Raw genomic sequence first — 22,228 nt, 5'->3', positions numbered from 1 at the left:
TTTATCTACAGCTAGCTTCAAAGTTTTACTGTGACTGCTGTTTACTTAAAATCAATATGGTTGTTTGGTAAGTAGCATTTATTTGTAATAGGATGACTCCCCTATAAGAATTAAAGATCTACCTCAGAGAGAAAGCTTGGGAAACATTATTCAAACAAACCAAATATAAAGTGCATCACACCAAAACCATGCATGTCTCAAGGTAATCGAGGATGCAGGGGAGTGGAGTCTTCAGATCCCATCTACTTTGTAAAAAAAATAAAAAACAGAACCCACAAAAAGTGACATTGCCGTTGGACAGGGTCTTTTGTGCGTGTAAAGGATCTCTGTAGACGGTCAATGGAAAAGGGGATCGTTCTCTAGTTCGTTCTTCATTAAATGAGACATTCGCTCATTAAAAAAAATAAACGAACCACCACAAAAATGTACGATGAAAACGTAGCAACTTAATCTAAAATCAGATTGGAGCACTTTACACTTTTTCAAACATTAGCAATGCTGTGCATTGGTCTACAGAAAATAGAGGCGCATTATCAGAACTATGCCCCTAGTTTAGAGGCAAGTAGACCTCTTCCAGACAATTTAGGAACATTTCTGTTTTCGAAATGGAGTACAACAATAATGTTAAAGTCATGTTAATGAAGGGAGATAAAAAAAAATTTTTTTATCCATTATGAAGCCTGCTTGTAGATGTTAAAGAGCTCGCTGAATTCTGAGTTTCAAAAAAGATTTTAAGAGCGTCTACACAGAGCAATCAAAGAGATGTGAGACAGGAAGGTATCAGCCTCTAGTCATGTCTGGACATTAAGAGTTTAACATGTTTTACATTTACATAACATTATTTATAGTGCCTAAAAAAGGAGAAATGTGAAGCATTTAAGCAGATGATATTGCAAAGACTATCACAAAAATGGATGTCAGTAGGCAACTTTAAAGTAAAATTTCTAATTTGAAATCATGTGGTGCAAACAAGCTTCATAATCTCACTTTGGAAAACAAAACTGTTTTCACAAACTTACATTTTGTTTTACCTGGGTTCAGAATCTCAGCAATTTATTTTCATGGTTGATAGGATCTTCATTACATTAAAAGGAGCGTAGAGTGGGCGTTTCAAGTTGGCCCTTTTTGGGATGTATTTTTAACCAGGAAGTGTTTTGAAGAAATTACAGTAAAAAAAAATGTGACTGTCGGATAGCCATTCTCCACATTACAATGCTAAGGATTCTGTGGAATGGGACAGATGGTCGATTCAGAACAGAAGCCTATTGTATATTTTGGACTTACTGTTTTAGAGAGCACTCAAATTGATTGTTTTTTTTTAGTTCCAGCTCTGTTACCTTATGAAATATTCACCTTAATTCCATACGTGTTCTCAACATATTTTCAGTACTTGATTTTGTGATACACCAATCCCAGACATGATTCCCACATTTTGATGACCCTTAATTACACTGTTATTACATCACATTGAGTTTATCATCTTTACCTTGGACACAATATTATAGCCTTGAAAAAATTCCTCCTGCAACTAAACTTTTCGAGTGACCCCTTTATACTTGTGTACCTTCAACATGCATCAATTATCAGGTCTATTACCGTGCAATCATGCACCATGAAGTGTTCTATGTTGTATTATTTGACTGTATCACCAATTTTTCTCACTCATGACACATGTAACTTTTGGTCACTGCGTTAGCTCACTGTACTAATAAAACGAAGTTGATTCTATTAATACATTTTTACACTTTTGTAACTCATCTCAGCCAATAGCATTGCTTATTTTTCTCAAACACCCCTTTGAAAATATTCATGTTTTAAGAAGTGGCTAAACTCCTTTTTCACAGAGCTGAGTCTTCAGCTGAAAATACTGGAGGTACATAATATTAGGGGACCTCAAATTTCTTCAACTTACTTGTTCACATTTATCTGCAGTAAACATGCATTAATTCCCCATGCTTAAACCACTAGTCCCATAATCAGAATACTTCCCTATGAAAGTGAAAAAGAAGTATCTCCAAAACAAAAATGTCCACTTACTCGAATTGAGGGTTTGCCTTGTTTTGGCACTTGTGCAGTAAGCTTCAATGACTTTAAGTATCTGAGCATCTTCTTCTAATGCAGCTGTGCCTTCATTTAGAAGAGAAAGGTATTGTTAGCCTGGCTTAGACAGAAATAATGTATTACTTACAACAAATTTGTCGAATTCTAAAATCTAGACAAGTGAATCTGCTGAGAGTATATATATATATATATATATATATATATATATTCACTGAAAAAACCATAGGTTTCACACATGTTATAGTTAGCGGAAATTTTACTGATAAAAAACCAATGAAATTGCCCCGTTATAGTTAGTGCTGGCAACTATAACTCACGCGACCGCAATCCTCTGCTGATGCTAATACTGTATTTAGACACTTATTTGCCCATGTCTTCTTCCATACATTTTTAGCTATACATATATTACAAATATTTTTTTTTATAAAGACACATATGTCATCAGCAGAAGATTGCGGTCGCGTGAGTTATAGTTGCCAGCACTAACTATAACGGGGCAATTTCATTGGTTTTTTATCAGTAAAATTTCCGCTAACTATAACATGTGTGAAACCTATGGTTTTTTCAGTGAATTTGCAAGGTTTTTTAAATGCTAATTCCTAACTATAACGTGTGTGAAACCTATGGTTTTTTCAGTGAATTTGTACGGTTTTTTAAATGCTAAGTTACTTTACGCCATTCGAGGCGTGCGCGCCCACTTAACGCAGTGCGTTCCGTGCATGGTTTTTATCAACTTTAATAAGCCCTGTACATTTGGTGGCCTTCGGCCACCAAAAGCACAGGGGGTGGGGTCAATGTGGATAGTGTTTTTTTTATTTCGATTTTATAATTTCATGTTGCCAAAATATAGTTTTTTTACTGATGTAATAAGCCCTGTACATTTGGTGGCCTACGGCCACCAAAAGCACAGGGGGTGGGGTAAGTGTGGATAGTGTTTTTTTTATTTCTAGTTTTTACCGTACGCTTACGGTAAGCGTACGGTAAGCGTACTCGGCGAAATTGCCGGAAAAAAAATAAAACCGTTTTTGCTCTTGGGGGATGTTTGGGGACTCCCTCAACATGACTATGTGGGAGGGAGTTGTCAAAACAGCCCCGTAACATGTTTTTGGGCATCATGTTTGAAAAATAACACTCAGTGCGAGAGACAAAATGGCGGACGCCGCTTCCTGGTTTCGGCCGATTCGAATGTTTACTAAGATCTAAGAGCCAATCAGAATCGCGCTCGCGCACGCCACCGTACGCGTACGGTAAGCGTACGGTAAGCGTACCGTAAGCGGGCTCAGATATATATATTGATTTAAAGGCTATTTTCTCAGAATCTACTGAACAGATTTACACCAAACCTACAAAAGGCACTTCCTTGACATAGGGACTACCTCTCTGCCAAATTTCTAGTAATTCTGTTCAGCCGTTCGGGCTGTAGCTCTGTCTAAAGGTCCTATGGAAAAATGCATGGGAAAAACGCGTTTTGGGACCCCCCTTTTATCTCAGCCCCCGCTTGACGAATCCCCCCGAGACTTTCAGGGTAGGAGCGGAGCGTAGCGCCCCACCTATTTTGAGAAATTCGCGAGGATTCATCGACCGGCGCCAAAGTTATTCAAAATAGAATGTTGCGGATTTCCTATGGAAAAGGGGTCCTAACTATATATATTATACACATACACAGCTGCATAAGGAAATAAGTTACTTACCTGTAACTGCAGTTCTCCAGTATTGGTATCTTTCATACATTCACATACTTGAATCATTCCCAGTCGAAAAAGGAGTCCCACGGTACCATAATAAATCAGTATGTATCACTATCATAGGCTATAATGGTAATGGAAAAAGTCAGTTGAATAGCCTATTTCCTCTTTAAAAAAGGACCAAACTTGAACTATAACAAATCAGGCAACAGACAGAACTCAGTGGAACAATCCAAAAAGAGACTGAGTCCCTCAGATATTCAAGCACAAGTGGGAATAAATAATTCAGAGTTATAAGGGGAGCCTTTACGGAGAGGAGGGTGGGTCGCATGTGGATCTACGAAAGATACCAATACTGGAGAACCGCAGTTACAGGTAAGTTACTTATTCTCTTCTCCAGTATTGGGATTGTCCATAGATTCACATGCTTGAATCAGAGTAGCAAGCAGTTACTGTACTTGTATATCTGATAGCCTTAGCGCGGATGGTGGATAGAAAATATATACGTAACATTCACATGCAATTTAATAAATGTATAATATATAATACATTAAAATTGGCAGGAATATATAAGCAAATACATGGGACTAAATGAGACTCCCCTTATTGAAATAAGTGGTGTAGAAAAACCTGTCCAACTGCTGCATCACCGCGCCATGCAGATTCCAGGTAATTATGCTGCATTAATTATATGCACACTCTTCTAAGTTGCATCACAACATATCTACTCCAGAAGCACTTCCGCAAACAAAGTAGTTGAGGTAGAAACTGCCCTAATTGAGTGCACCCTGGTTTTCGCAGTGAGGGGGATGCCAACCTTCGAGTGGCAGAACTGGATTGCAGCTGAAATTCATGGAGCGATAGTTGCAATCGTGACTGGAGCACCCTTATGAGTGTGTCCATCAGTTGGTCAGTTCTCATGATTTGTTTAGCGCGATGTAAGTAGAATTTTAGATATAATTTGATACCTAGCGTATGAATAGAGTTCTCGGCTGGTGATGTTGGATTTGAGAAGAAAGTCCAAAATATTATAGGTTCATTGAGGCAAAATCCGAAGGAACCTTGGGAATAAATATTTGGATTGGTTCTGAGAAGTACTAAATTGCCTGCGAGGCGCAAGAAGGTTCTTGAGTTGAGAAGAACAAGTTACTTACCTTCGGTAACGATGTATCTGGTAGAGACACATTAGTTGTAGATTTCTTACCTTAGAATTTCCCCCAGGCGTCAGGCTGGATCTGGAGATTTTTCAACAGCAGTACCCCTGTGCATCAGTAGATGACATTGATCAGCTTCACGTCTCTCTTCGGCACCGAGATGATGTTGCGGTCCCTATACAGATCCTACCCATGAGCGCTAACGAACAAGTTACTTACATTCGGTAACGATATATCTGTAAGAAACATTAGTTAGTTAGATTCCTCACCTTAGAATATCCCCAGGAGTCAGGCTGGATCCGGAAAGATTTTTCGTCAGCAATACCCTTGCGCGTCGCTAGGTGTCGTCTGCGACTCCGCGTCAGTCGTAGGCGAAGTGAGCCGGGATGACGTCGGAGTACTTAGACGCCGCCCTCGCGCGCTGACATCAGTTCTTGTACATAGCTTTCCGCGCCAGGAGACCGACACTGGTGCCAAAAAATTCTAGGGCCCTGAAAGGGATAACCTCAACCCAAGATATCGGTTCGCAGAACGGGGAGGATGGGTCGGTCGGTGAGGAATCTAACTAACTAATGTTTCTTACAGATATATATCATTACCGAAGGTAAGTAACTTGTTCATCTGAAAGAAACACGTTAGTTAGATTCCTCACCTTAGAATAGATACCCCAGCAATACCAACCCCGGTGGTGGGTCTGTGAACCAAGATCACACAAGAAAGTCCTGGAGAACAGAACGGCCAAAGAAGCCGTCTCTCCGGACTTGGCTGTCCATGCAATAATGTTTAGCAAACGTGTGCACTGAAGCCCACGTTGCTGCCTGACAGATGTCCTGCAAGGGGACTCCCCGGCCCAGGGCAGTTGGCGCCGCTATGGCCCGAGTGGAATGGGCCCTCAACTCCTACAGGAGGTTCCTTCTTAGCCAAGGATTAACAAGATTTGATACATAAAACGACCCACGAGAGATGGTTCGCTTGTGCACCGCCCGCCCCTTCTTAGCGCCGACGTAGCCAACAAAGAGTTGGTCGTCCACCCGGAACTGCTTGGTGCGGTCCAAATAAAAGGACAGCGCCCGTTTTGGGTCCAGACGGTGGAGCCTCTCTTCCTCTTTTGAAGGATGTGGAGGCGGAAAGAAGGTGGGCAGGGTAACAGACTGCCCGATGTGAAAGGCAATCACCACCTTAGGAAGAAAGGAAGGACGAGTCCTGAGAACAACTTTGTCCGGATGGACAGAAAGGAAAGGAGGCTTATAAGAGAGAGCCTGGAGCTCACTCACACGTCTAGCCGAGGTGATGGCTACCAGGAAAGCAGTTTTAAGCGTCAAGAGACGAAGGGGACAATTATGAAGGGGCTCAAAGGGAGTGCACATCAGATATGTCAATACAAGATTCAAATCCCACTGAGGCATTACGAAAGGGACAGGAGGAAACATGTGAGTAATGCCCTTAAAGAAGCGAGAAACAACAGGGGATTTGAAAAGAGAAGGCTGATCAGGGAGCCGCAGGAAAGCAGAGATAGCAGAAAGATAACCTTTAGGAGTGCCCAGAGCAGAGCCCTGCTGGGCCATGGAAAGAAGGAAGAGGAGAACCTCAGAGAGAGGGGCGGAAAGGGGATCCACAGCCTTTGCTGTGCACCATGCCACAAATTTGTTCCACCTGCAGGCGTATACCGATTTTGTGGAGGGACGCCTGGCTGCCAGAATAACATCACAGACTTCAGGAGGCAAGTCAAATGGCATCAACTGTCGCCGCTCAATCTCCACGCATGGAGGTGGAGACTGGACAGGTTCGGGTGGAGGACCGTCCCCTGCTGCTGCGACAGATGGTCCTCCTGAAGAGGCAGTCGTACCGGGGGATCGATCGACAGACTGAGTAGCTCGGGATACCAGTATCTTCGTGCCCATTCCGGAGCCACAAAGATGACTTGAGCCCGGTTGCACCTAATCTTCTTTAGCACTCTGGGCAGAAGCGGTATAGGCGGAAAGGCGTACAACAGACCGCAACTCCACTCGCGACAAAAGGAATCCCCGAGCGAGTGCCGCCTTGGAAACTCCAACGCACAGAACTGCTGACATTGCGCGTTCTCTTCGGTGGCGAATAGATCTAACCAAGGATCTCCCCACTGCTGAAAGAGGCCTTGTGCCACGTCCGAGTTGAGACGCCATTCGTGATCCATCATGCACCGGCAGCTGAGTTTGTCTGCTCTGGCGTTCAGAGAGCCCGCCAGATGTTGAACCACCAGGGTGATGCTCTGATGTTCCAGCCATGTCCAGAGGCGCAGAGCCTCCTGACAAAGGGTCCACGACCCCACCCCGCCTTGTTTGTTGCATCACCACATGGCGGTGGTGTTGTCCGTGAACACCTGCACTACACTTCCCCGGACAGAGGGAAGGAATGCCTTCAGTGCAAGTCGGATCGCTTGCAGCTCCAAAAGGTTGATATGGAGCCGAGACTCCACCGGAGACCAGAGTCCTCTGATCTCCGCCTCTCCCATGTGGCCCTCCCATCCCAGGAGGGACGCATCCGTCACCACTACATGCTCCAGTTGGGGTAGGGAGAGGGATCTGCCACTGACCCAATCGCGGTCCGTGAGCCACCACTGCAACTGACTTGCAGTGCCCTCCGAGATCAAGACATGGTCGGACAGGTTACCCCGATGCTCGGCCCACTGAAACTTCAGGTCCCACTGCAGAGCCCGCATCCGCCACCGGGCGTGATGTACCAGCAGGATGCAGGAGGCCATCAGACCCAAAAGCCGCAGCACCAACCTGACCGAAACCCGGGATAGAGGCCGGAAGAAGGGAATCAGAGCCTGAATATCCCGGACCCAGTGTTCCGGAGGATAGACCCGGAACTGCGCCGAGTACAGAACCGCTCCCATGAAGAGGAGCTTCTGGGAGGGACTCAGATGCGACTTCGGCACATTGACGGAGAACCCCAACAAATGCAGGAGGTCGGCCGTAGTCTGGAGGTGGGAGACGACTGCCTGGGGCGAGCCTGCCTTCAACAACCAGTAGTCGAGATAGTGGAAGACTGGAACCCCCAATCTGCGCAGATGAGGTGCGACCACCGCCATCACTTTCGTGAACACCCGAGGGGCACTGGTGAGGCCGAAGGGGAGCACGGTAAACTGAAAATGCTCCTGGCCCACCGTGAACCGCAGATAACGCCAGTGGGCCGGCAGGACGGGGATGTGAAAATAAGCGTCCTGCAAGTCCAACGCTCCCATCCAGTCTCCAGGGTCTAGGGCAGCCAGAACCTGAGCTAAGGTGAGCATCTTGAACCTCTCCTTCCGGAGGAAGGCGTTGACGCTCCTGAGATCCAAGATAGGGCGTAGGCCCCCTTTACCCTTCTTGGGAACCAGAAAGTAGTGGGAATAACAACCACGACCTACTTCCGGACCAGGAACGCGCTCGATGGCCCCTTTGGCCAAGAGGGCCGTAACTTCCTCCTGTAGAAGATTCAAGTGAACCCCTGATGTGCGGTGGTACTGTGTTGGCATGGCTGGAGGGGTCGCCTCGAAGGGGAGGGAGTAGCCCCTTCGGACGATTTGCAGCATCCACCTGTCCTACGTGATGGAACGCCAGTGGAGCAGGTGATGGCGAACTCTGCCTCCCACTGCCGTGGAATGGGCCTGAAAGCACGGACTAGGAGGGCTTCGAGGCGGATGCTGCCGGGGTAGATGTGGATGGACCGACACGTTGTCCCCCTGTACCGCCTCGGCGGAATCCACATCCGCGACCGCGTGGAGGTTGGTTCTGCGGCCTGTGGCTGGGCGGACGTGAGGGGGCGCCCCATCCTTGGCCACGAGAGGGGCGAAAAGCAGAAGCTTGCGGGCACGGGCCGAGAGGCCCAAGGACTTGCCGTAGCCCGGGAGTCCTTAAAGTGCTCCAGCGCACTATCCGCTTTGTTGCCAAAAAGGCGACTGCCATCGAAGGGCATGTCCATGAGGGTGCTCTGGACATCCCCAGAAAAACTCGTGGACCGCAGCCAGGCGTGGCGACGAAGCGCCACCGTGGTAGACATTGCCCTACTAGCGAGTCCGTAGTGACCAGTCCACATCAGATTGCATGCCGCGCTGCATCCCGCCCCTCGGCAAGAGCCTGGGCGAGCAGTGTCCGGGCCTCCACTGGGGCAGCACGCCCTCCACCGTATCCCACAGGGAGTGGGAGTAACGGTTCGAGAGACAAGCGGTGTTAATAGACCGCAATCCCAAACTAAGGGAGGAGAACAGCTTCTTACCAAACGGTTCTAGTCTCTTGGATTCCCGATCCGGGGGAGCGGACGGGAAGGAGGTCTGGGAAGTAGAGGCCTGGATAACCAGGCTCTCAGGTGTGGGGTGCATAGACAGAAAACTGGGGTCGCACGGAGCAGGGCGGTGGCGCCGGGCCACAGGAGGTACTGTGGAGGGCTTGGACGAGGTGCCCTTCAGAACGTCCACAAGTGCTTCATTAAACTGCAGCAGAGGCTCCGAGGAGCTTGCTGACGGTTGAAGCACTTCTGTGAGGAGGTTAGCCCTCACGGCCTCAGCAGGTAGCTCTAGCCCAAGGGCTTCGACCGCCTTGCGCAGCACCACAGAAAATGAAGCACCCTCCTCCGAAGCCACTGTCGGAGGAGAGATGAAGCCAGTGTCAGGGGAGGTGTCAAGACCACTGGCATCCCCCAGTTCGTCTGCCCAGTCCTGTGATAACTGGCCCTCCCGGGCCAGAGGATCATCAGCCCCCTCCCAGTCGTCACCGTCATCCGATTCTTGGTAGACAGGTGGAATGATCGGAGCCGGGCGGAAGATGAAATTGCCACCCATCGGCGTCGGGTGCGGCGCCGGACCCGGACTAAACCGGGGAATGGCGTCGTCCGAAGGCGGCGCCGGGGGTGGCACTGGAGTCGGCGCCAGCGTCGTGAGGTCAACAAGCGCCGACTGGGATCCAGGCCTGGATCCCGCGGGGACCTGTGGCGTCGGGACCGGAGTCGGCGACGGCGCCGCCGGCTTGCTAGGCTTCCCAGTCAAGGACTTCTTACTATGCTTTGACTTACCCGAAGACTTGGAACCGGAAGAGTGGTGATGGCTGCGGCCGACTGCCGGAGCTCGAGGAGCTTGCGGGACCGTTCCCGCCTAGCCTTTGAAGTCAAGGCCCGGCAGTCGAGACACGACTCGGCATCGTGGTCGGCCCCAAGGCAGTAAAGGCACCGGCGGTGGTGGTCCGTAACCGACATCAATCGGTGACAGGAGTCACAAGGTTTAAAACCAGGCATCCTACCGGCACCAGAGTCGAGTCGACGAGAATAGACCAAAGAGTCCAAAAACGTTAGTCAAAAAATGACTAAAAGGGTATGCTCTTCCCGGATCGGCGCTGTCTGGCGTGGAAAAAAGAAGGACTGACGACAGCGCGCGAGGGCGGCGTCTAAGTACTCCGACGACGTCATCCCGGCGCACGACGCCGGACGCGGAGCCGCAGAAGACGCCTAGCGACGCGCAAGGGTATTGCTGAAGAAAAATCTTTCTGGATCCAGCCTGACACCTGGGGATATTCTAAGGTGAGGAATCTAACTAACGTGTTTCTTTCAGATGTCCGTTCTTAACACGACTTTCCATGCCAGAAGTGCAGAGCCATAAAAGATAGACCACTGGTGCGTCCAAACTATGGCCCAGTAGGGGAGTTCCTATCCCTAGAAATCAGTTCACAGAGCTGGGAGGATGGGTGGAGCGGTAAGGAATCTACATCTAATATGTCTCTACCAGATACATTGTTACCAAAGGTAACTTGTTCATCTGATACAGACTATTAATTGTAGATTCCTTACCTTAGAATAGACACAACTGCAATTCCATCCCGGGAGGAGGGTCTGCGAACCAAGATCACACGAGGAAGTCCTGGAGGACTGAACGGGCAAAGTACCCGTCCCTCCGGACTTGGGTGTCCAGACAATAGTGCCTGGTAAACGTGTGCAGGGATGGCCACGTTACCGCCTGACAGATAAAGGAGTGGGACTCCATGTGCCAATGCAGTGGTTGCTGCGGTTGCTCTAGTAGAGTGAGCACACAACCTCACAGGAGGTTCCTTCTTCGCCAATGCATAACATATTTTAATGCAGAGGACAACCCATCGAGAGATGGTCCACTTTTACACAGCCTGACCTTTTTTGGTTCCCACATAGCCAAAGAAGAGTTGTTCACCCACCCGGAAGTCTTTGATACGATCAAGATAGAAGGACAACGCTCGTTTTATGTCCAGGCGGTGCAATCTCTTCTCTTCCTTGGAGGGATACGGGGAGGGTAAAAGGTGGGCAGAGTGATGGATTGTCCCACTTGAAAGGGTGTGACTACTTTAGGGAGGCACAAGGCTTTCGTTCGAAGCACCACTTTATCTGGATGTACATACAGATAAGGAGGCGTGGAAGATATAACTTGAAGCTCGCTAACTCTATGAGCAAGGGCGATGGTAATGAGGAAAGCAGCTTTAAGAGTCAGCAGCCTGAGAGAGAGCGCATACATTAGAAAGGTTAAAACTAAATTTAAATCCCATTGGGGCATTATGAAAGGAGACGGAAGAAACAAGTGAGTAAGGCCCTAAAAGAACCTTCTAACAATGAGGGATTTGAACAAGGAAGGCTGATCTGGAAGTCTCAAAGGCAGAGATAGCTGCAAGATAACCTGTAAGACGCATGTATCAACGGTAACTGAGTTAGCGAGAGGAGATAGGATAGTTATTTGCTAGATTATGCTAGTAGAAGAATCAGGTTTTATTTCTGGCGCCATAGGCAGAAATGTTTCAATTACTTTATCGCGGCTTCCACCTGGACTTGGCGAGAATACCCCTGCAGTCCTGAGGAACATTGAGATCTTTGAATACATGGAATTTAGGAGCCATGCACATAAGAGGAGCGAATTTAGATCAGGATGAAGAACCTGGAATTAGTTAATCGTCAAAAGTTTACAGGATGTTGGAAGGTGCATGTGGTTGTATTCTGATAGAAGGAGAAGCTCAGTAAACCAATGCTGAGGGGTAAACTTGGGGCTATCAGGATGAGACGACACTGCTCTGCTTTCCTCTTGCTGAGAACCTTTGGTATTAAAGGTATCGGGGGGGGGAGGGGTTTAAGCACAGATCCCAGACCTTCTGTCGAAAGGAATTTCCCCACGATCCTGGATGTGGATGCAAACTTACATAGAATTGGAATTTGAGGGTTTTGTTGGTTGCAAATAGATCTAAAGCCTGTTTGCCCCAGTAAGAGATCATTCTGATTTGAGAAGGCTGTTTCATTTCATGCTGGTGGTATTGTCTTGGGATAGAAAGTCTGTGTATTGGACAGTATCTAGTGTTGCGGCCCAAGAACAGTATCTTCTTGGATGGAGGAGTCGACTATCTTTGATAATTCACATGGAGACCTAGTTTGTGAAACAACTTTAGGCAAGCCTCTGCGACCTTGGACACTTGAAATGCCATTGGTGCTTCTATCAACCAGTTGTCGAAGTAGGGGAATACCCGATGACCGTCATTCCTGAAAAAGGTAGCCACAGGGCTCAGCAGTTGGTAAACATGCAGGAAGCTAATTTGAAGTAAGATGGGAGGGTTGTATGACAGACGTACACATGGCTACAATTCAGCCTTAACCACAAATGCGTCTAAACCACGCATTCCTTTATCACACATGCCTTTACCACACAATTTCGTTGTAAAGGCATGTTTAGTAAGGGCATGTGCGTGGTTACGTTCGCCACTATTGCGACCCCCACCTTACGCCCTAAAATTCTATCCCCGTACCTCGCCTCCCCTCCACCCTGAGGCCTAAAACTTACCCCCACGCTGCCTGTAAAACTACCACCTACCCCTTCCCCCACCCTGAGGCCTAAAACCCTTCCCCCTTAAAAATAAAAACGACCCCGCCTCCCTCTCACCCTGAGCCCTAAAACCTACCCTCACCCCTTAACCCCCCCCAAACCAACCCCAGCGCCTAAAACTACCCTGACCCCCTAACCGAGCCCCTAAACCCCCCAAACCCATGCCCAGTCCTTAAAATGACCCCAACCTCTTTACCTGCCCTGAATCCTAAAACCGAAAACTCTACCCCCTTCCAAAATTTATCCCGACCTCTAAAATAGACCCCCAACCCTTTAAAACTGACCCAGCCCGAGCCCCACTTACCTATCCGCATTCCTGTCTGCTTCCAGTTCAGACGCTTCCTCTCCCGGTGCGTCCTCTCAGTCTCAGTGCCCATCCGGAAAGCCAGACAGCGCACTGCCTTAACCACGCATATGTGTGGTTAAGGCAAGCACGGTTTAGCTTGCGGGGAAACTACACACGTGGCTTAGCCCACGTAGTAAAGGCCATTTCACAAATGGGAGAACTGTGATGCATAAGTGGGAATGGGGAAGTATGAATCCTGTAAATTTAGAGCGGTTAAGTGGTTAAGGAAATACTTCTTTAATTTATGGAGGTCTATGATGGTTGCCACTCCTCTGTTTTCAAGTCTATGTGGAAAAACCAACAATAGAAGCCCGTTCTTTGCTGAAAATGTGGACCTTTCTCTATGGATCCTTTGGTTAGTGTAGCTAGCACTCCCTTCCGAAGCAGATGGAGATGAGGTGGAAAACCCTCGTTTTGGAACAACGGTGGATGGAATCTGAGTGAACTCTAATCTCTGACCATATGTGAGGAGATCCAGGACTTATTTGTCCGATGCTATTTTCCACCATAGATGACAGCATTGTGGAATTGTTTCTCCCACAGAGTGGCGTAAGCAGCACCAGAACGTGGTCACTTGCAGGTAAGCCAGCCTAAGGGCTACCGCAAGGGTTGATAAGTCAGATACCTCTGAAATCCTCCTTGATATGGATAATAGTGTCTTTTGTGGGTCCCTCAAAGGGTGCTTCTTTCAAAATTTAAATGTGTCAAAAGATCTTGCAGTGCCAGAGTCATCCTTGACTGCTTGCAAGGCGTTAATGTGCATACCAAAAAGAGCGTCGCCATGGTAAGGTAAATATAGTAGATATATTTGCACCTCAGGTTCTAAATGTTGTGGCCTTGAACCAACTTTGGCGTATAAGAACCACTGGCCCTGCCAGTTGTGGAAAACCTATTGAAGCCACATCTATAGCGCAATCTTGGTTTTCTGATGAGGACATTTCGCCCCTCTGCAGAAACTTTTTTTGTTTCTGCCCTTTCTGTCGACAGGCAGAAATTCTATGCATGTGGCAATGTATGACCACATCTGGTGGTTATAACTTGCCCATATTGCCAGTGAATTGGCAGCGCATACAGTAGCACCGGGCATAGTCGAGAAGATCTCCTTGCTGGTTAGGCGGGCTCAGGAGTTTCAGGGTTTTCCGTGAATATATTCCTCCTAAATACATCACAATTGGAATAGGTCCCACAGCTTTTCTATTTAAAATCATAAAGAAAACAAACTGATTGCTTGTTTGCTATTGGAAGTTGGAAGCGGTTGGCCGCTTGTTCCCTTAAGGGTATGGGAACCACCAAAAATCATCTGGTGGGAAATCCGCCGGTTGAGGATTAAACCCAGATCTGTGACTGGGGGTGAATGTTTTGCCAAAGTGCAACATTCCGTCCATCATCTTGTGTGTTTTGCTGTTCGCCCTATGTGGGAAGGGTATGCCCAGACGTGGGTCCCGTGCTCACTACGCCACTGGAGTCAAGCTATCCTGGCTGATGACGGCTGATAGCCAGAAACCGGTCCTAGGATGCTTGATTCCGGTCCAGGGAAGACATGGCTTGGCAGTTCGGGCTGGACTGTTCCCATGAGGCACAGGGTCAAGACTGATTTGCATATGGCCATGTCTGAACTGGGGTGGCGCGGTGAGCAAAATAACGATGGATTAAACCCAGATCTGTGACTGGGGGTGAATGTTTTGCCAATGTGCAACATTCCGTCCATCATCTTGTGTGTTTTGTTGTTTATTATTCTTTGAGTGGCAGGAGCACCAGAGGATGACGAAATATTGGACACGCTGTGATGTTGCAGGCTCAGGAAAGTATTTGTAGTAATCATTTAACGCACAAGTTACTTACTTGTGTAACGATATATATGTAAGAGACATTGGTTAGTGATAGATTCCTTACCTTGGAATAATCCCCAGGATCCAGAAAGTTTTCGTCAGCAGTACCCCTGCGCGTCGGTAGGCGTCATCGTACGGCTCCGCGTACATCGCTCGCATCGTAGCCGCCGAGATGACATCGTCGGAGCTACTTAGACGTGCCCACGCGCGCTGACGTCAGTTCTGTACACAACATTTCCGTGCCAGCAGCGCAGAGTCATACCAGAGACCGACTACTGGTGCAACAGAACTAGGGCCATGAAAGGGATGACCCGAACCCTAGAGAACAGTTTGCAGAACAGGGAGGATGGTGGTTGGGAAGGAATCTATCACTAACTAATGTCTATCACAGATATATAGTTACACAAGTAAGTAACTTGTGCATCTGAAAGAGAAACGTTAGTGATAGATTCATTACCTTAAAATACATACCCAAGCAATACCAACCCGGTGGTGGGTCTGCGAAGTGAGATTACACCAGAAAGTCACGGAGAACCGAACGGCCAAAGAAGCCGTCTCTCCGGACCGGACTGTCAAGGCAATAGTGCTTAGTGACAGATGTCTTGCAGGGGGACACCACGCACCAATGCTGTAGTAGCTGCTGTCGCCCTGGTAGAATGGGAACGCAGCCCAACCGGAGGTTCCTTTTTAGCCAGAGAGTAATAGGCTTTAATGCACAAGACAAGCCATCGGGAGATAGTTCGCTTATGCACAGCCCGGCCATCCTTGGCGCCCACGTAGCCAACAAAGCCAACACAGAGCTGGTCATCCACCCAGAACTGTTGTGTGCGGTTGAGATAGAACGAAAGCGCATGTTTTGGGACCAGACGGTGGAGCCGCTCCTCTTCTCTTGAAGGGTGCGGAGGTGGAAAGAAAGTGGGCAGAGTGACAGTTTGCCAGAGACTACTTTTGGTAGAAAGGAGGGACGCAGTCGAAGCACAACCTTGTCCGGATGAATTGCCAGGAAAGGAGGTTTACAGTAAAGAGCCTGGAGCTCACTCACCCGCCGAGCCGGCCACCAGGAAGACAGTTTTCGAAGTTAATAACCGCAAAGGACAGTTATGAGGAGGCTCAAAGGGAGTGCACATCAAGTATGTGAGAACCAGGTTCAAGTCCCATTGCATCTCAAAAGGAACAGGAGGGAAAAGGTGAGTAATGCCTTTGAGAAATCTATTTACAACTGGGGACTTGAAAAGAGAGGGCTTATCAGGCAGCCTAAGAAAGGCTGAAAGAGCATAAAAGTAGCCCTTGATAGTGCCCAGAGAAGAGTCCTGCTGGGCCAAAGAGAGAAGGAACAATAGAACCTCAGAAAGAGGGGCAGAAAGAGGATCTACAGCTTTCGCTGTGCACCATGCCACAAATTTTTTCCACCGACAAGCGTATACTGTTTTAGTGGAGGGACGCTTGGCTGCCAGAATCCTATTACAGACTTCAGGAGGCAAGTCAGATGGAATCAGCTGTCGCCGCTCAATCTCCACGCAAGGAGGTGGAGGCTGGACAGGTTCGGGTGGAGGACCGTCCCCTGTTGCTGCGACAGGAGATCCTCCCGAAGATCGGGTGACCCACGCTCATACTGAGTAGCTCGGGATACCAAACTCTTCAAGCCCAGTCCGGTGCCACAAGAATGACTTGGGCCCGGTCGCGTCTGATCTTCTTGAGCACTCTGGGTAGAAGTGGTATAGGCGGAAAGGCGTACAACAGACCGCAATTCCACTCGCGATGAAAAGCGTCTCCGAGCGAGTGCCGCCTTGGAAATTGCAACTAGCAGAAGTGCTGACATTGCGCATTCTCTTCGGTGGCTAATAGATCTAACCAAGGTTCTCCCCAGTGCTGAAAGAGACCTTGCGCCACCTCTGAGTGAAGACGCCATTCGTGATCCAACATGCACCTGCGCCTGAGTTTGTCCGCCCTGGCGTTCAGAGTACCTGCCAGGTGTTGCCAGAGACGTAGAGCCTCCTGACATAGGGTCCACGACCCCACTCCACCCTGCTTGTTACAATACCACATGGTGGTGGTGTTGTCTGTGAACACCTGCACTACTCTCCCCTTGACAGAGGGAAGGAATGCTTTCAGTGCAAGTAGGATCGCCCTGAGCTCCAAAAGGTTGATAAGGAGCTTGGACTCCCACGGAGACCACAGGCCTCTGATATCCGCCTCTCCCATGTGGCCGCCCCAACCCAGGAGGGACGCATCTGTCACTACTGTGTGCTCTGGTTGGGAAGGGAGAGGGATCTGCCACTGACCAAACGCTGGTTCGTGAGCCACCACTGCAAGTCCTGTGCAGTGCCCTCCGAGATCTGGACATGGTCGGACAGGTTTCCCCGATGCTGCGTCCACTGGAACTTCAGGTCCCACTGCAGAGCCTGCATATGCCATCTGGCATGATAGTTCAGCAGGATGCAGGAGGCCATGAGGCCCAGCAGCCTCAGGTCCTTCCTGACCGAAACGCAGGACAAGGGCCGAAAGATCGGAATCATAGCCTGAATTTCCCAGACTCGCTGTTCGGGAGGATAAACCCGAAACTGTGCCGTATCCAGAACCGCTCCGATGAAGAGGAGCTTCTGAGAGGGAATCAGGTGCGACTTCGGCACATTGATGGAAAACCCCAGCAAATGCAGGAGGTTGGCCGTAGTCTGGAGGTGGTAGACGACTGCCTGGGGCAAGCCCGCCTTCAACAGCCAGTCATCGAGATGAGGGAAGACTGAAACCCCTGATCTGCGCAGATGAGCTGCGACCATCGCAATCACTTTCGTGAACACCCAAGGGGAGCTGGGAAGGCCGAAGGGGAGCAAGGTGAACTGAAAGTGCTCGTGGCCCACCGTGAACCGTAGGTAACATCGGTGGGCTGGCAGGATGGGGATATAAAAATAAGCATCCGGCAAGTCCAACGCTACCAGACAGTCTTGCGGGTCTAGGACAGACAAGACCTGAGCAAGCGTGAGCATCTTGAACTTCTCCTTACAGAGGAAGCGATTGACGTTCCGGAGGTCTAAAATAGGGCGCAGACCTTTGTCCTTCTTTGGAAGGAAGAAGTAGTGGGAGTAGCAACCACGACCTACTTCTGGCGTCGGAACGCACTCGATGGCCCCCTTGGCCAAGAGGGCCGCAACTTCCTGCTGGAGAAGTGCCAAGTGATCCCCGACATGCGGTGGTACTGAGGTGGCATGGCTGCAGGGGTAGACTCGAAGGGGAGGGAGTAGCCCTTTCAGACTATTTGCACAACCCACCTGTTTGAAGTAATGGCGCGCCAGTGGGGGAGGTGATGGCAAATCCTGCCGCCCACTGGCGTCCGGTGGGTCTGAAACACTGGACTAGGAATGTTTTGAGGCGGTGGCGGCAGGAGCGGTGGTGGATTGACCTGCCCGCTGTCCTCGGGACACACCACGTCGGGTCCCACATCCGCGGCTGCGCTGAGACTGCGGCTGCGCTGGCCTGCGGGTCTGAAAGGAACGTGATTGGGCGCCTTGACCCTGACCTCGAAAGGAAGATTAAAGCGGACCCCGACGGAGTGCGCATGGTGGCAAGACCTAAGGACTGAGCCGTAGCCCGAGAGTCCTTAAAGCATTCCAGGGTGCTATCCGCCTGGTCACCAAAGAGGTGTGTGCCATCAAAGGGCATGTCCAACAAAGTGTTCTGAACATCCCCGGAGAAGCCAGTTGTTCTGAGCCAAGCATAACGGCGGAGCGCCACCGGTGAGGAAAGTGCCCTGCCGAGTGAATCGGCTGTGTCCACAACGGGTAGTGAATTTAGCAGCATCTATCCCCTTGGTAATGGCCTAGGAGAGCACCCCCCAAGCTTTCACAAGGGAACTGAGGCAGCACCTGTACCACCGTGTCCCACACAGAACGTGAATAGCGGCCCAACAGGCGCACAGTATTCACCGCCCGCAACCCTGAACTGGCAGAAGTGAAAATCTTTTTCCCAAACTGCTCCAGTTTCTTAGATTCCTTGTCCCGAGGGGCAGAAGGGAATAAGTGACCAATCCTGGTTCGCCGCCGTCTGGCGTCAGCGGTGGCGCCAAGGCCGGATCTGGCGGCAGCGCCATAGGGTATGGTGCCGGCATAGCCGAGGCCAAAGGGGGCGGCTAGGGCAGACCCATCCAACGGGTCCCGAAGGCGCTCCGGAGGGACCCGATGGCCCAAACAAACGGCTCATGGCCGACAGGAAGGCTGTACGTTGTCTGAAGTCGCGTGCGGGCCTGGAAGGGGCAGGTAGGCCGCAGGCAACAACGGAGGCTCCATCAGAGCGACGGGGGAGTGACCGCCCGCCCCCTTCACCACGTCCCGCGACCAGTGAGGGGTAGACGAAGAGCGACGTCGCTTGTTCGACATTTTATAGCGCCGTGACTTACCTGTCCCCGATTCCGACAAGCGATGGTGTTGGCCCCGCGACCGGTCCCTCGACCTCCCATGGGAGTGGGACCTCGATCAGCACGGAACCGATTGCCGGACCTCCAACAACTTTTGGGAACGCTCCCGCAAAGCTTTCGGCATCATGGCCCGACAATCGGGGCACGCCTCGGGGTCATGGGCGTGCCCCAAGCAGAAGAGACACGTCGTGCGGGTCCGCCATCGACATGTTCTAACGGCAGGCCCTACAGGACTTAAACCCGGGCATCCCTACTGCACCAGGAGACCAAAGTGGTGAAATTACGCCAAATACTGCTGACTGTTGTAGACATGCTCATATTAGTCCCCTAAATTCTGGACATTGAGTTATTCGGATTATGCGACTTTTGTTCTTGTGGACAACTACGGTACTTTCGTATTTGTTTGTATGGTCATTGAGAATGTAGTCGACGAGGCGAATGAAGACGACTAGGCTGAAGTCGACAATGTTTGTCATCAACGAGGCCTTCGCCGTAGACAAAGCCTCCATACAGGATGCAGTCATAGATGAGGCCACCACAGACGAGGCAGTCATAGTAGATGTAGTCATAGACTAGGACGTTGTAGACGTGCTTATCAATGACTAGGTGATCGTAGACAAGGTTTATTGTAGACTATCGTCAGACATAAGGGCCGTCTTATGTCGAAGATGAGGCCGTCGTAGCTGACCATCATATACCATGCCTTCATAGGAGGCCATAGTAGATGAGGCAATTGTAGATGAGCCTATTCGTAGATGAGGTATTTTAGGTGACGCCATCATAGATGAGGGTCATTGACCGCCGTATACAACTATCATAGATCAGGCTGCCAGACGACCATCGTAGATGAGGTTGTCATCGACGACCGCTGTAAACTATCATAGACAACCATCGTCGATGAGGCTGCCGTAGATGATGACATCGTAGATGATGATTGTAGATGAAGCTCTACAGTGGTGGCTCCCTCGGAACAGGGGTGGTAGGGTGAGAGAATGAAAAGATAAATAAAATAAACATACCTTCACCACTGCCGCACGCCTCTCCTCCGCTCTCACTCGAAACTGGCAGTATCGGAAGCCCCCAGGCTCCCAGACAGTCCCAGACAGTCCCAGCCCATCACGACGAGGCAGTGTCTGGGAATGTTCTCCAATGGGCTGTGCAACACAGCCAGGTGGAGAACATACTGAGTGCGCATGACTCTTTGGCCAGCCAAACAGTCATGTGCACTTAGGTAGTGCAAACCACTCCTCACTTTGCTCTGGCGAGCTCAGCCCGCCGTGCCTGGTTCGAGTCCGCACAGAAAAATTAAATGATAACTTCTTGTTATTATCCTTTTTTTTCACTTCTCAAAGAGCAGTGGGGCGACGGTCCTCCGCCTTAGGGGAGGAGCCACACTGAAGCCGTCGTAGACGACCATCGTAGGTAAGGCTGGCGTAGACTGATGTTGACAACCATCGTAGATAAGGCGGTCGTAGATAACTGATGTTGACAACCAACGTAGACGAGGCCACTCGTAGACTAGGCGAATCATAGACCGATGCCGTCCATAGATCGATGCCGTCCGTAGGCCGATGCCATCCTACCATTGTAGACGAGGCAGTAATAGCCGACATGACTGTGGTCAACGACATTGCCATCGTAATTGTTGTTAACGATTATTTTGATGGCGGCTTTGCTGGAGATGCTTCATTGTTGGGTTATGAGGATTTCCCTGATGTAGTATCAGGGCTGAAGAGGGAGCTGCAGGATCTGCCTCTGGGGAGGTTTTTTCAAATTTTCTAACTGTGAGAAGTGCCTTATCAAGACTCAAGTCTTTTTTATGGCTTTTCGGCGCGCCTTCTGGAGACCCTTGGCGCAACCTCTCCTGTGAGTCGAAGGAATCCTCACTGTCCTCATCAGAAGTGACAGATTCATTAGTCTCAATAATAGCATCCTCTCTCTGAACACGAGAGTTTTTGAGGAAAAGGTTAGACATCATTTGTAGTCCATTACCTTGTTTTCTGCTACTGACATATTAGTGCCAGATAAATTAAACATGAAATATCTTGGATGATCCAAAAAGAAGTTATAGCTGAAGAAACTGAGCAGAGCTCAGGGAGACTCCCTTCACACGATGCACAGTAGAAAATCTGAGGGTGCTGTTGCCGGATTGGTTATAGTTCAAGTTTGGTCCTTTTAAAAAAAGGACATAGATAGGTTATTAAACAGACTTTTTCAATGGCATTATAGCCTATGATAGTGAAACATACTGCTTTGTTATGGTACCGTGGGACACCCACTTCGACTGTGTAGGAGGCTGGTTTGGTATACGGTGCACACTTATTTAACTGAAGCACTCTGCACTAATCCAGACAACCCTTATGGAGATGTTAGTGGTCTTAGACAACCACAGAAAGCTCTCTAAGTGGTAGCTGTGGAGAGCAGCCTTCAGGATTAGTCAAGGAGTGTTAAGCAGCTGGTTTTACCACAACTAATCATATAGTGTAGGTTAAACAAAATCACACAGCGTAGTTATAAAAATAAGTATAATTATTATACACACTCACTAACACACCGGCCTGGTCGCCCCCACGCTCCTCACCTCTCCTGCTCCTGAGCCTCCTGCTGCCTGAGCACATCGCCGCTGCGAGCCGACGCCGAGTGCAACGCCCCAGCCGCCGCTGGGCCGCCCGCTTAGCCTGCACCCGTTTTTTCCCGCCGCTGCCTGCCTGCGGCCCCGCCCCCACGCCAGACGATTGGCTACCACGATCCCGCCTCCCAGCTGACCCGCCCTCCCGGCTCCCTTCTTATGACGCCCCCTCAGCGACCGCGCAGCGGACGCGCGCAGCTGGAGCATCGACTGAGCCCCCGCAGACTCCAGCCCTCCCGCCGGACCTACGAGGCCGCCACCCTCAACGCACTCAACGCC

At 49.6% G+C, this 22,228-nt stretch overlaps 1 protein-coding gene across 4 annotated transcripts in view; it reads right to left on the bottom strand.

Annotated features, from left to right (window-relative positions):
- ARHGEF7 (Rho guanine nucleotide exchange factor 7) overlaps positions 1–22,228 on the bottom strand; it is a 908,392-nt gene that overhangs the window by 173,286 nt on the left and 712,878 nt on the right. For all 4 annotated transcript variants that reach the window (XM_085622182.1, XM_085622181.1, XM_085622184.1 and 1 more), the window contains one exon: positions 2,038–2,127. In XM_085622182.1, coding sequence (XP_085478308.1) covers positions 2,038–2,127 — 90 coding nt within the window. The remainder of the gene's footprint in view (positions 1–2,037; positions 2,128–22,228) is intronic.

This window comes from Triturus cristatus, chromosome 8 (assembly GCF_964204655.1).
Source record: "Triturus cristatus chromosome 8, aTriCri1.1, whole genome shotgun sequence".
Taxonomy (NCBI): domain Eukaryota; kingdom Metazoa; phylum Chordata; class Amphibia; order Caudata; family Salamandridae; genus Triturus; species Triturus cristatus.
This window is presented reverse-complemented; position numbering and strand designations above follow the sequence as displayed.